Source organism: Myotis davidii, unplaced genomic scaffold, assembly GCF_000327345.1.
Source record: "Myotis davidii unplaced genomic scaffold, ASM32734v1 scaffold79, whole genome shotgun sequence".
In the NCBI taxonomy this organism is placed as follows: domain Eukaryota; kingdom Metazoa; phylum Chordata; class Mammalia; order Chiroptera; family Vespertilionidae; genus Myotis; species Myotis davidii.
In genome coordinates, this window is record NW_006294339.1 from 3,173,665 (window position 1) to 3,188,450 (window position 14,786).

A 14,786-nucleotide genomic window follows, 5' to 3' on the forward strand; every position below is an offset into this window, starting at 1 on the left:
GCAACACTGCTTGCAATGGTACCAACAAATCTCGCGCACATGATGTTGCGTGAAAGGCAGACACCAGGCTAACATATGAGTCCATTCATAGAAGTCCAACAGCAAGGCTGTCCCATCTGTGGGGGAAGGCAGAACCCTGGTTACCGGGTGCCGAGGGGAGAGCGGACCGGGAAGGGCACAAGAGGGGCTCCTGGGTGCTGGTCACGTTCTGTTTCTTGGTCTGGGCCCAGTTGATGGCTAGGCTGCGCATTTGAAAGTGTATTAAGCTGGTGCTATGATGTATGCACTTCCTCCGTCTATGTTTAACAAAATGCTATAAGGCGAGGTGGTTGGGCCCCACTGAAAAGGCCCTCTTCTTGCAGGAGCCAGAGATAAGAGGGAGACCAACAAGAGGGAACTGTATGAGAGCAACAAGCGGTTCTTGGGGCCCTACAACCCTGCCAGCCCATGCCAGAACATTCTGCGTGTCGTCGCGGTACTGCTGGCTGCCCCCTGCCCTGGGCCTTCCCGGGGATGCGGGAGAAGGGCAGCGCCCATGCCCAATGCCTTCCCCACCCCTCCCATCTTCCCAGGTTCAAGTCCCCTTTACAGGAAACCTAGCCCGGCCCCGCGGGCCGCGCTGAGTGCCCCCACCCCTCTGGCCTGTGCCACAGGATATGGGCCACGTCGCCCTGTTTTGCAGCTCCTCCCTGCTGACCTCTGCCCGTCTGGCGCATTTGTGCATCTGTGTACAGCTCATTCGGGGTCTGTCCGTGTGCGCCTGCATCTCTGCGCCTCTGTTTCAGGAGTTCGGAGAGTTCCTGGGGCCCCAGCAGGTGAAGGACCTGATGCTAGCCGCCCTGGAAGGGCTGACAGGCGGCTCAGAGGCCGAGGCTCGGGGGAGAGACTCGGGGGAGATGAGGCAGCTGGCCTCGGAGGTGACGCTCAGCTCAGTGCTGGAGTGGTACCGGCACAGGGCGCTGGAGGTGGTAAGGCCCTGGGAGCAGGGGCTGGGCGGGGAGACCCCTATAGGGCCCGTTCATCCCTCAGGCAGAGTGGGGTGGTGGTGGCTGAGTTCTAGGTGCTGCCAACTTGGAGCGAGAAAAAACTCACCCATGCGGTGTTGGGTGGAGGTGGGCAGTGAAGACAAAGGGGCTCACGTTCAGGGAAGGCGCAGGCATCTGCCCTCCCCATTTCTCTCCTGTGTGCCCCCTCTTTCCGGTCACTCTATCCTGTCACTCCTCTCCTCCTCCATCTCCCTGCCCCCACGCCTCCCCTTGCTTCCCCTGGGCCTCACCTGCTCACGGCGCCGCCCGCCACTGTGCTCCAGATCCCGGAAATCATGCAGGCCGTCTACATGCAGCTGAGCCGCATCCAGGAGCCTCGGGCCCGCGAGGTGGCCCTGCTGCCCATCTCCCTCCTGGCCAGCTCGTTTATGACCGAGGTCGTCGTGGCCCTGCTCATGTGCCCCCTCCCACTGGACAGGTACCACGTCAGGGGGGTTTGTGGGCCACTACATCTCAGAGGGTCAAAGCAGCTCTCCCCCCTCCGCACCCCCGCGGCCTGGGACTCTCCTTCTACCCCGAGGAGCCCCTTGCCCTTCCAGATGGCCCTCTTCTGTGCTCTGCGGTGCTATGACAACCAGTAAGCACTCCCAAGCACTGCTGGCTGTCTGTGCTCAGCATTAATAGTGCAATAACCCCATTCTACAGATCAGGAAACTAAGGCTCAGGGGAAGCTGTTTTTTAAAAAATATATTTTTATTGATTTCAGAAAAGAAGAGAGAGAGAGAGAGAAAGAGCGAGAGAGAGAGAAAGAGAATCATTGATCAGCTGCCTCCTGCATACCGCCTACTGGGGATTGAGCCCATAAACCAGCCATATGCCCTGACTGGGAATTGAACCATGACCTCCTGGTTCAGAAGTCGATGCTCAACCACTGAGACATGCCAGCCAGGCAGGAAGTTTGTGAGCCAGCAACAGCATGAGGACCTAAACTCAGATCTGACCAACGCCAGGCCCAGAGCTGGAAGGAGTGGCGCCATGGGAAGGAAGCCTGGGACACAGTCCTGACTCAGCCGTCAGCTGCTGTGTGGGCTTGGTACCCTGCTTGTCCTCTCTGGGCTTAGTTTCCCCGCAAAAGCAGGAAGTAATCCCTGAATTCCCACTCCGGACCAGTGGTCGTGACAAGCAATGCAGCCAGCTGTGCTGAGTTCCTGCCGGGTCCCGGCCTGTGCAGGAGGACACACTGGGCTCTCAGCCTCCAGGGAGCAGGTGGCCTGATGGGCAGAGAGGACTGAGGTGGCCCGATGGGGCCAGATGTGAGCTTGTAGGCAGGAGACACCAGTCTGACTGCTCCAGCCGCTCAGCCCAGAAAATGCTCCCACACTTGGAGTGGCTACAACAAGGCGGAGAGTGTGTGGTCCATCTCTTAAGATGTTTGGCTGAGAATGACCGTGAAAGAACTGTGTGGAGCTATGCAAACGGGGCGTGATTCTAAGTAAGAGTTGGTGTCATTCATAGAAACCGAAGACATGGGTGGTGCGGGCTGCGCAACACGGGTCTGTTCTCCCGCCTGCAAGAAGCGTACCCTTCTGACGGCACTGCCCGCCAGGGCGTTTCTTCCCAGAGCCACTAAATGTTCGGACTCACCAGGAGGCCGCTGGGGCCGCACTTGACATAGAGTCGCTCAGGATGTAGGCGGGGCAGTGTCAGGGGCTCCTCTTTGCAGGAAACCATGCAGCAGCCCAGAAGCCACCAGACAGAGCTGGAACAACATTTAAGGAGGCCCTGGCTCTCAGGTGCCAGCTTGCACTTGTATGAGCCCGAGAGCGAGGGACTCCTTAAATTTTGTGCCCCAGACGCTTCACTTTCCTCACTTCACTCTTGGCCTCTCAGGTGAAAGGTGCAGGAGCCGCCCTGGCTTAAATGTGTCTGGCCTCACAGGAACTAGTATTTCTTACAACAAATAACTCATAGACTTTGCTTCCAGGGTCCCCACAGGGACAAATCCAGTCGCAAGAGTCCCTGTGCCCCAGGAAGCTCAATGCTACGGCGTCCCCGTCGGTTCTTACAGTGAATTTACAGTTCCTCCCAGCCCAGATGCAATTTACCAACTGGGTCATTTTTACCATAAGCATTTTTACCATTTTTACCAACTGGTGCCTAGCAACATGGTTGGCATGCTGTGCTTATCTGGTTTCCAGGGGAATAGAGCTGGAAAGTTAATGAAAGGTTCAAACCTCACGCAGAAGCACTGGCCTCTCAATGCTTTCAAGTCCCTAGGATAGGTGTGTCCGCAGGCTGTGCTGCCTGCACAGATGCCCTCCCCCTGCCTGGTGGACGGCCTTCTAAGGGACAGGGGTGGGGGCTCCTTGATGTTATGTGGCAAATGCAGGCTCCAGGCCCCAAAGGGCACAGGCTTTGGAGACATCAGACCTGGTCACTTCTTGACAATACAGCCCATTAGCTGTGGAGTCTTGGACTGGCGATTTCACCTCCCTGAGCCTCAGCTCTGCATCTGTGAAATGGGAATAACAACCCACCCTGAGGTCATTGTGAGAATTCAGTGACTTTGAATGGCTCAATATCTTGTTCACACCTGTAGCCCCAGAAATTTTCTTAGTGCCTGGCAGAGAGCAGACGCTCAGTATTTGCTGGAGTAATAACTTGTATGTAAAGTACCTGGCATAACAGCTAGGAAATCGGGTTTTCTATCACTATTGGCCCCTGCTTCCCAGGGAGTGTTTTCTGGGCCATTCCAGAAATTTGCTGGCATGCTCATGGATACCACTGGAAGGCCAGGGGGGCGCCCTGCCCTGGTCCTCACTAAATATCCCACCCCTGACCTCCCAGCAATGGAGCAGAGATGTGGAGGCAGCTGATACTGGGCAAGCCCAGCTGTGAAGTCCGAGATCTCCTGGACCTGCTCCTGACCAGCCTGAAGGAGAAGCCTGTCACCAAGAAGGGCAGGGCCTCCATCGTGCCCCTAGCGGTGAGACCTGCCTGCTGTCCCCTCTGACCCTGCCCCTCCCGCCCTGCTGGGCTTCACACACCTGGCTTCCCGTGCCCTGCTCTGCTAGCAGCTAGTTGTGTGGCCTCGGGCAAGCCTCTGCCTCTGGGCTCTTGTAGGGCCCACTGATGACAATGGCACTGCCCCCACAGGCCCATCAGCATCCCGGGGTAGTGAACACGAAATGACCGGGGATGGGAGCCCTGCGTCTGAGAACCGGCTTTGCTATGTTACTTTTGTGTGGCCTGAGCACCGTACCTCTCTGAGGCTCAGTCTCTGCACCTATAAGTGGAAACAAGAGTATGTGTCTCGCGGGGTGGTTGTGAAGACTAACTCATTCCTCATTTGGTGACACAAAACATTTACGCTCTCCTTGCTGCCAGGCTCAGAGTGTAGCCCTAGGACACAGAGGGCACGGGCTCTGACTGCAGGAAGGTCGCTGGTTCGAGAGACAACTTCTCTCTGCCTCTCTCACTGCTACCCTGGTCTAAGGCACCTGCTCACTCCCTGCTCCCACTGCTGCCCCTGTAATCTGTATTGCGCAGCTGCTCTTCTGAACCTCCTCAATGGCCTCCCATTGCCCTGGAGAGTAACACAGTGCTCCTACCCGTGCTGCAGGCCCCACACCCCTCATGGGCCTCACCACACTCCATGCTCCTCTTGCTTGCTCCAGCCTCCTGGTCTTGACCAGAATGTCATACGTGCTATGCTGTCTTCTGTCACAGGGCCTTTGCACATGTTTTCTCTGCCTAGACTACTCTCCACCAAGTTAACGTCTATTCATTCCCCCAGCTCTCAGCTCAAGCATCACCTCCTCAGGGCAGCCCTCCCCGATCTCCCTAACATGAGGAAATCTGTGCATATTATACTTTGCATCACATACTTTATCTTGGGAGAATTTACCCCAGTTGTGATTTGACAGCAGTTGGAGGGGGTCATTCGATTAACCTGTGAGGTGCATGAAGATGAATAACTGAGCCTGTTTTGCTCACCATGATATCTCCAATGTCTAACAGACGCCTGGCACATAGTAGACATTAAAAATGTTTGAACTGATATAGTCAACAAATATTTATTGATCACCTACTATGTGCCATGCACACTCATAAGCTCTGGGATACAGCAGAGAGCAGGACATTCTGATGGAGGAAAGCAAATACAGGCATGGGGAATGGAGGAGGGGTGGCATTATCCTTTGCAGAGCAAGATACTCCTGCTCAGCCGTACAGTCCACGTCTTGCCCAAGGTCACACAGCCGGGGAGCAGTGGTGCCAGGACTCACACCCAGACCTCCTACCTCCAACCCTGTGCTTCCCCCCCCCCCATCTCTCTGCCGCTCCCCCTAGCATGGAGTTCTGTGAACAAGCACCAGCACCCACACCTCCCCTGCCCGGGGCATGTATCCGCTCCTCCTTCCATCAGTGTGTGCTAGCCTCTTCTTCAGTCAGTCAGGCATGCTGCTTGTTCAACCAGCATGGCAGAGATCGCCTGGACTAATTTAAAATATATGTACTTTAATTGATTTTTTTTTTTTTTTAGAGAGAGAGAGGAGGGGAGAGGAGAGAAAGATAGAAACATTGACTGGCTGACTCCTGCTAGTCCCCTACTGGGGCTCAAGCCTGCATGTGCCCTGACCAGAAATCAAACCAATGACCTCTTGGTGTATGGGTCGACATCCAACCACTGGGCCATACCGGCCGGGCTGGACTAATTTTTATATTGTGGTATTGATAAACCATTTGAGCAAGATCAAGCCAAGAGCAGAGCCCTGTGGCACATCCCTAGCGACTTTTCTTACACCACAGACTGTTTTGTCTAAATACAGTCATTGGGTTTTGGGCTGCTGAAAAGTGTAAAGGCTTTGAGTCCATGAGGCTTGTCTTAGCTCTGCCACTGCCTGTCTATATAACCTTGGTCAGTCACTTCCCCCTCTTTATCCTCCATATTTGCATCTGTAAAATGGGTAGTAATAACTCCTGCCCGACTCTTACCTGTTAAGAGCAAGGTAGTGTATGTGAAGGGGTTTCTTAAGCCGTGAATTACAAATAAGTGCCACTTATTGTTCTCATCCAGCCCACATTATGTCTTATTTCCACGGGAACAAGCCATGGGTTTGGTGGCACAGATTTCAACCATTTCTTTAGAAAGCATTCTCCCTTATCCTCCACTCAATTCCCACCACACCTGTGAGCTGGCTGGAAGAGGACCAGTAGCCTCACTTTATGGAGGATGAATCTGCGGCCTGAAGAGGGACAGGGGGTGGTGGAACCAGAATGAGCCATCAGGTCTCAGGACCCCAGCCCATCACTGCCCCCTCCCACCACACATGGTCCTGCAAGTTAGAGAGGACTTGATGGGCTGAGTGGGAGGGGTGGGGCCGAGTGTGAGGGGTGGAGCCAGGCCAGGACCAGAGAGGACTGGTAGGTGAAGGTGGGAGGTGAGTGCAAGGTGGGTCCTTAGGAACCTGGTGGGCCAAACGCCAACAAAGCCGGGTTCCCGGGACTTGGGAGGACTGGTGTGGGGGCAGGAGGGCGAGGCAGGTGGGTTTGGGGTGAGAGAGTCCAGGACTGGTCCGCCCTGGCTCTGCTCAAGGCTGGGGCTTGTTTGGCTGCTGGCTATATGGGGAGGCAGCGGGCAGTTAAGGGCCCAAAGTAGAGTCAGCTGCTGCCCCTCTTTGTGCCTGTTACAAAGAGGAAGAGGCAGGGCAGCCACAGCCTTATCTCAAACCCTGGGCTCATGACCCAGCTCTGTCCGCAAGGGGTGACCTTGGACAAATGCCGTCCCCCATCTAGCTTGTCTCCTCACTGACACAGTGCCATGGTCACTCCGCCTCCCAGAGATGGGGTGGGACCCCTCCACCGGGATCCTCCAGGGGGTGTGAACAGCAAGAGGCAGGTTCTTGTTGTTGCTCTGGCGCAGGGCTCATCCAGAGAGCGGGAGCCGGGTGGGGCGTGGAGGGCATCTGGGTTTTCCCAGGCTGGGCCAGCATAGAGCAAAGATCCAGGGGTGACCCAGAGAGGCGAGGCAATGGGCAGGAAGTCCCACCAGCCTCCCCTCTGCCCTCAGGCAGCCAGCGGCCTGTGTGAGCTCCTGTCGGTGAACAGCTGCCTGGGCCGCGTGAGGCGCATCTACCCCCAGCTGCTCCTGGCGCTGCTCGTTCAGGTCCATTACCACATCGGCCTCAACCTGCCTCGCCGCCTGCCTTCCCAGCCTGAGCGCAAGGAGGCCAAGAAGGACACACAGCCCTCCGTCTTCGAACCCGTGTGGTATGCCCCTGCTGTGTCCGGCTCGGGGAGGGCCACGCAGCAAGGGCCCTTCTGAAGGCCTTGAGGGCGCCGAGCAATGGGAATTAGCTGTGGGATAGAAGAGAAAACAGAAGCACACTTCTGTGAACGCCAGCAAGGTGTCCGGCACCTTCTGTGCGTCAGACTCTGCTCCGAGCTGGGCCGCAGGAGAACCTGCCCCCTCCCCGCCCTACCCTCCCCCCGAATCCGGGCTCACCGTGCCGTTCTCCTCTCTCCCCAGGGGTATTAGCTGTATTAGGTTTGAATCCAAGACCCAACCATCGGATTTTAAATTATTAATCAGAATAGGTAATATATGCACATAGCAAAACCTCCGAAGACATTAACAGGGAGCGTCCTTTCCTCCCTTACCGGTTACCCTCCCCAGGAGGACAGAGTTCTTCCTTGCCCTCCCGGAGGTGTGTGTGCAGAGATAAGCTCACAGGTTTATTTCTCTATTTTTACACCAATGGGGCTGTGACCCTCACACAGGTGTACCTTTCTGCTTTTAGCATATGCTATATATTGGAGATCATTACGTGGACAGCTGCTCATTTTTAAAATATATATATATATTTTATTGGTTTCAGAGAGGAAGGGAGAGGGAGAGATAGAAACAGCAATGATGAGAGAGCATCATTGATCAGCTGCATCCTGCACGCCCCCTACTGGGGATTGAGCTACAACCCAGGCATGTGCCCTTGACCAGAATCAAACCCAGGTCAACCCTCTAGCCACTGAGCCAAACCGGCAAGGAGACTGCTCGTTATTTTTAACAACTACATAATATTTCTGTGTAAGAAATTTCAATGTACCACAATTTATTTCACCAGGGTCCTCTTTTTTTTGTTTAATTTTTAAAATTGATTTCAGAGAGGAAGGTAGAGGTAGAGAGAGATGGAAACATCAATGATGAGAGAGAATCATTGATTGGCTGCCTCCTGCATCCCCCACCCATATTGGGGACGGAGCCTGTAACCTGGGCATGTGCCCTGACTAGGGATTGAACCGTGACCTCTTGGTTCATAGGTTGATGCTCCACCACTGAGCCACACTGCGTGGGCAGGGTCCTCTTGATTTAGGCCCATTGCAACTGCAGACAATGCTGCAGCTGTTTGCTTGTGCACATGTCTGTGTGCACACGTGCAGTTGTCTCTGCAGGAGGAACTCCTGGCAGGGAGGGAATGGCTGCACCAGAGGGAACTCCTGGCAGGGAATGGCTGTAGCAGAGGGTTCCTGCGTCTAAATATTAAGGTGGAGGAGGAATATGTGGGGGAAAAAAAAAAAGAAAGAGTTCTGGGCTGTGCAGTGATGAAAGCAGAATTGGAGTGCACCCTAAGACACCAGATTTGCCAAGCTGCTGCCCACAGAGGGCACTGCCTCCAGCGTGTGCGAGTGTCTATGTCCTCCCACTTTGCCAGCACAGTGCAGTAGAAAACATTTTCATCTTTGCCAATCTGAAAGCTGGAAAAAATGGCGTTGTGCTGTAATTACAGTTTGCAGGTGGCTCATTCTGTTTTAAAGGTGCTAATGCTTAAACTGGAAGATATAACCTTCCTTCTCCAACAAAAATGTATAAATCTCAGCTTAGCCATTCAGCCAGTGCTGGGAGTTTTGGGGGTGAGGGAGGAGGGTGGATGGGAGAGTTGGGAGGGTGAGCCCTAGGCTCTTAAGGTGGACAACATCTGGGGCCTGCCTGCCTCTGTCCCTTCGTGAGTATATGTGTGTGTGTGTGTGTGTGTGTGTGTGTGTGTGTGTGTGTGTGTGTGAGAGAGAGAGAGAGAGAGAGAGAGAGAGAGAGAGAGAGAGAGTGTGTGTGTGTGAAAGAGAGAGAGAGACTTTACACTCTGGGGGCATTGCTGGTGTGGCTGTCACTGAGCGCAAGTTTCAAAGCTTTAGCACAGAGGTTGCATGATTCCGAATGCCCTGGTTCAGAAGCTTGACTTTTCACACTGCACTAATATTCACCACAAAACCAAAAATGTGAAAATTGAGCCAATTACCTGAGTTCCAAAATACTTGATGCTTCGTATCATGGGAACCTCCAGCTCCCAATATCATTTGAGGTCTGTCCACACAACTGCATCATAAATTCTCTTTTTTATAATCCTCACCAGAGGCTATTTTGTCCATTGATTTTTAGAGAGAATGAAAGGGAGGGAGGAGGGGCAGAGAGTGAGAGAAACGTCAATGATACAAGAGAGACACATTGATTTGTTGCCTCCTGAAACGCCCTGACCCCGGCTGGAGAACTGCAACCGAGGTACATGCCCTTTGCCAGCAATCCAACCCATGACCCTTCGTTCCATGGGCTGACACTCTAACCCAGTGGTTCTCAACCTGTGGGTCGCGACCCCTTTGGCAGTTGAACGACCCTTCACAGGTGTCGCTTAAGACCATCCTGCAAATCAGATATTTACATTATGATTCATAACAGTAGCAACATTGCAGTTATGAAGTAGCAACGAAAATAATTTTATGGTTGGGTCACAACATGTGGAACTGTATTTAAAGGGCCAGAAGGTTGAGAACCACTGCTCTAACCACTGACCAAAACAGCCAGGGAGCATTATAAACTCTTAAAGCAAGGGTTTGGGTTTCTGGAAAACCTGTTTAAATGTAAACTTTATTCCACACGTTGTCATTTTTTTTATTTTAATAAAGGTTTATACACACATGTAGATGTATATATGTCTATATATATCCATACACATACAGACACACCTAAACATATATATGCGCACATACACATCCTAGTACATATACATATACACACATACACACTATATATCTGTGAGCACCCAGTGCTGTGCTGGGCGCACAGTAGGACGACTCCCTGGCAGTGCCCTCCAAGCTCACCCAGGGGCTTCAAAAGCACAGAGGCCGGGGCCCAGCCTGGTCAGGCCGCAGGTTGTACAAGCTCCCCAGGTCCTGTTGTGCATCTAGGTTTGGGACTCACTTCTTAAGTGTCCCAATGAGATGAAGGGCTCATGGTTGGACAGGAGACTGTGTCCAAATGAGCAGACAGGACTGTCCTGCAGAGCACCACCCAGCCAGGGGCGTGATAGTGGGGGAGGGCAAGCGTGAGGCAGGGCCGGGAGGCAGGGAGCCCCAGCTCCGACCTCTCCTCCCACTGAGGAGGCCCCCGGGGAAATGGGAGGGCAAAGCACCAGCTCAAAGGGAGGGAAGTTTTGCTTCTGTGTTCTCTTGCTCTCAAAGCTAATGATGGTTCGTACAAAAGCCACTCTTTGTGGATACGCTGAGCACACTCGCCAACAAGTAGCCTGGCAGAGAGAAGCTCCTCTGGCTAAAATGGGAGCTGCCCGTGGAAGGGGCCTGGGCGGAGGGAGGCCCAGCCTGCTAGGAGCGGGGCGCCTTGAGGTCTCAGCCCCCTTGTCTTGGCAGCTGGGTGGTCAAAGTGGTGAAAACCCTGCTGCTGAAGATGGGCTGCTCATACGAGGCCACCTTTCTGGATGACCAGGGCGGCTGGGAGCTCATGGGGCAGGAGGAGAACCACCACCGAGGCGTGTCCCTGCTGGCCAGGTGAGGCCGGGGCCCGGGCAGGGGTCGGAGGGAGGGGAGAGACCGCGGCTTCTTCAGACAGACAGACAGACAGACAGACAGACAGACAGACAGACAGGTGTGGGATTGTGTCTCTCCGGCAAACCAGCCCCTCAGTCCACCACCCCTTCTCTAAACCAGGAGAGCACCGTCTGCCTGGCGGGTAGACGGCACAGAGGTGAGGGACGGCACACGCTCTGTGGAGGCAACATGACTGCCACAGGGCCTGGCATCACAGGGCACTGAGGGTTGATGAAGCCCCTCGTCTCACTGTGCTATGATTAGCTCCCACACGAATGCAGGAAGGATGGGGTCGTCAGGTAGTTCGGAGTGTGGCCTGGGAGTTGGTTTGCCTGCGTCTGAACCCCCTTTGCCATTTCCCAGCTGTGACCCGGGCAAGTCACATCCCTGTCTGTGTCTCAGTTTTCCCTCCATTCGTGTGGAAATAATAACAGGACCCACAGCAAGATTTGGGGGGAGGATTAAATAAAGTGCTCAGAAGAGCACCTGGCATGTGGCAAGAGCTCAACACAGGTTAGCTTTTACTATCCTCCTGCTGACTGGGGGTGGGGGAGTGGGGGCAGGAATGACTAATGCAGAGGAGGATGCCAGAGAGGGACAGTTATGTACCAAAGTCACACAGCCAGGAAGTGGCAGAGCCGGGAAACGACCTGCTGACCCAGCCCAGCGCTCTTCCCTGCCACCACACACAGCCGCCCTTGGGGCCAGGAGAGGGCCCCTTGATGTCAATGATGTGACCCCTGTGAGAACAGCCTGTCCCTCAACCCTGCACCAAGTGCCCTAGATGGTGCTCTCCCTGGGTCTCAGGACACAACACATTTACTGAGCACCTAATATGCTCAAGTCGGCATGCAAAGGGTTGTGTGTATGTGGGTTATTCCGTTTAATTGTCACCATGGCTGATGAAATAGCACTATTATTATCCCAGTGCTACCCAGGAGGAGACCGAGTCACAGAGAAGGTAAGTGACCTGCTAAAGCCACACAGCTAGTGGTGGGGCCAGGATTTGAACCCAGGCTGCCTCACTCCAGACTCTGCAGCTGCCACGCTCTCTGACTCACTGGTGAATGGAGCGTAGCGCAGGGGTCCTTGGACTTGAGCGAGCACAGTCATTCACAGGGTTTGTTGTCACGCTGAAAGCTGGGCCCTACCCCCAGAGTTTCCGATTCACCCCATTTGGGGCAGGGCCTGAGAATGTGCATTTCCAGGGATGCTGACACTGCTGATCCAGGGGCCACACTTTGAGAACCACTGACTTGGTACAATAAACAAGACAGCTAGAGTGGAGAGCCCGGGGTTGGGGCTCCAGCCCTGCCATGTTCCCAGCGCTGTGACCCCCGGCCTCTGTCTCCTTATCTGTGAAAATGGGGATATAATGGTAATCTGAAGCTTCAGGGTGAGGATCCGATGCAGCCACATGGGAAAGCATCGGGCTGCTGCCTGGCACTCAGTGGGTGGCCCTCGCACTCTCTCCTGCTGTGTCCTCCTGAACCGGTCCTGTGCAGTCGGGAGTCCTGAGCCTGTCTGACTGATCTGCCCTGTGCTCTTGGGCAAGTCACTTCCCCACTCAAAGTCTCAGTTTCCTCACCTGCAAAACAAAGCAGTTAACCTCGATGGCCTCTGGGATGCTGTCCAGGTGGGGAATCTTGGGAGCACAGAACCCAGGTGACCTGGTCTTGTCCATAGTTTCGAGGGTCATGGCCAGACCCCCACCAGCCGAGCTCCCTGGGGCTGGAGAGCCTGAGGGCCTGCCCCTCTGCCCTCCACCCCCAGGGCCATGGTGCAGTACTCCTGCCAGGAGCGGTGCCGCATCCTCTACCTGCTCATCCCGCTCCTGGAGCGTGGCGATGAGAAGCACAAGATCACGGCCACCGCCTTCTTCGTGGAGGTACCAACTGGGCACTGGGTGCTGGTAGGGGCTGCTCCCAGGCCTCCCCCGAGCCTAGACCTCAGGTCACATTATTGGTCTTTTCTCCTGTGCAAACTGTGCTTAACCATTGATAGTATTTTGTGAGCATGATTTCTCTTGAATATGATGAACTCCCCCTTCCCTCCCTTCTCACCTCCTCTCTCCACTCCTTCACCCATTCCACTCTGCTCAGACCCCCTTCGTGCCCCAGGCAACCACCATCCTTTGCTGGGCATGTCTGTGCGCCAGGCACCAGGTTGGAGATGCAAATACACATTTGACTCTGCCCTGCTCTCACGGGGAGCCTGGGTACACGGGGGAGCAATGGCCACCCTCCCTCAGCTCTTCCAGATGGAGCAGGTGCGGCGGATCCCCGAGGAGTACTCCTTGGGGCGGATGGCGGAAGGCCTGAACCACCACAACCCCATCATGAAGGTGCTGTCCATCCGAGGCCTGGTCATCCTGGCCCGCAAGACTGAGAAGGTGAGCCGAGGGCAGCGGAGAGCCCGGCCCAGCCCGGCTCAGGGCGGGAGGGAGGGTGGAGCGAGCTGCCGTCCGCTCTTGGGTGCCAGCGCTGGAATCAGAGCCTGTTCCTGTCCTGCCCATCAGTGAAACGGATAGCTCTTAATAATTCCCTGAATGCCTTATTCTTCTGAAGCAGTTTCTAATCCAGACTGTTCACAACCATCTTTGAGGCAGTGTGTGTCAGAAGGCCCGGGCACGGCAAGAACTACTCTGGTTTTACGGATTAGGAAACCAAGGCCAGGATTGCCGGGGAATCCTTAGCGTTTTTTAAAGTGCTTTGTTTTTTCCGACCGCTCGCGGTTGCAGCTCTGGATGGATGTAGCGGGAGGAAGTGACAGAACGTAGATTCACAAAGCAAACTAACAACACGGGGAAGCGGGCAGACAGCAAAGGGCCCTGGGCGTCCAGGCCAGGAAGGAGCCAGCAAGGCCAAGGGGGCTTTGGGGAGAGCAGAGCGTGGGTGAGGCCATCCAGGCGGGCGGCTGGCATAGCAGAGCCTGGAAGCAGGACTTGTTCCACCAAGTTCTTCTCCGTGAATCCGGGGCTGGGTCTCCTACCCGTTAGCCCAGGTAGGAGCCCCATCCCAAAGCTCCTGCCCCACAGACCGCCAAGGTGCAGGCCCTGCTGCCCTCCATGGTGAAGGGCCTGAAGAGCGTGGACGGGCTGCTGGTGATGGAGGCGGGCCACAACCTCAAGACCATCTTCAAGGGGCAGGACCGGAAGCTGAATGACAGCTCGGTCTCTGTGGAGTTGCTGCAGATCCTGCTGCCACACTTCAGTGACGTAAGGAACATGCGGGCTGCCATACCCCATGGCCCGCAGGACCTGGGCAGGGCCAAGTCATTCCGACACGTCTTTTTGCAATAGGTGTGCATGGAGGAAGGTCCTTTTCTAATTGGCTCTCATAGAGAGCGTTCTCCCCAGAGACTTGCTTCATTGCTGTTGTGCACCTACAGGGGGTGCGTTTTTTTTTTTTAATAAATACTTTGTTATCATTTTATTTTTTAAAAAAATATATATTTTCATTGATCTCAGAGAGGAAGGAAGAGGGAGAGAGAGATAGAAACATCCACGATGAGAGAGAATCATGGATCGGCTGCCTCCTGCAAGTCCCCCACTGGGGATCGAGCCCACAACCCAGATATGTGCCCTTGACTGGAGTCGAATCTGGGACCTTTCAGTTCGCAGGCTGATGCTCTATCCACTGAGCCAACTCGACTAGGGCTGTTTTACTTTTAAATTTTTTATATTTAATTTACAGATTCAATGACAATATATTTATACATTGAATAAAATGACTTTTAACTATTCTTAGATATATCATAAATTCACCATTAAGTGCACAAATCAGTGTTTTTAGTGTATTCAGAGTTGTGCAACCATCTAATATCTCTTAAAATATGTTTTTTATTGATTTTTAGAGAGAGAGGAAGAGAGAGGGAGAATCATCGATGTGAGAGAGAAACATTGATGGGTTGCGTCCCACACACACACCT

General features: G+C 54.2%; 1 protein-coding gene across 1 annotated transcript in view; it reads left to right on the plus strand.

The window, feature by feature from the left end:
• MROH7 (maestro heat like repeat family member 7) overlaps nucleotides 1-14,786 on the plus strand; it is a 37,593-nt gene that overhangs the window by 15,603 nt on the left and 7,204 nt on the right. The window contains exons 8-16 of the mRNA XM_015566991.1: nucleotides 363-475; nucleotides 786-968; nucleotides 1,310-1,464; nucleotides 3,834-3,972; nucleotides 7,057-7,256; nucleotides 10,680-10,817; nucleotides 12,630-12,744; nucleotides 13,108-13,248; nucleotides 13,894-14,073. Of these exons, the coding sequence (XP_015422477.1) occupies nucleotides 363-475; nucleotides 786-968; nucleotides 1,310-1,464; nucleotides 3,834-3,972; nucleotides 7,057-7,256; nucleotides 10,680-10,817; nucleotides 12,630-12,744; nucleotides 13,108-13,248; nucleotides 13,894-14,073 (1,364 nt within the window). The remainder of the gene's footprint in view (nucleotides 1-362; nucleotides 476-785; nucleotides 969-1,309; nucleotides 1,465-3,833; nucleotides 3,973-7,056; nucleotides 7,257-10,679; nucleotides 10,818-12,629; nucleotides 12,745-13,107; nucleotides 13,249-13,893; nucleotides 14,074-14,786) is intronic.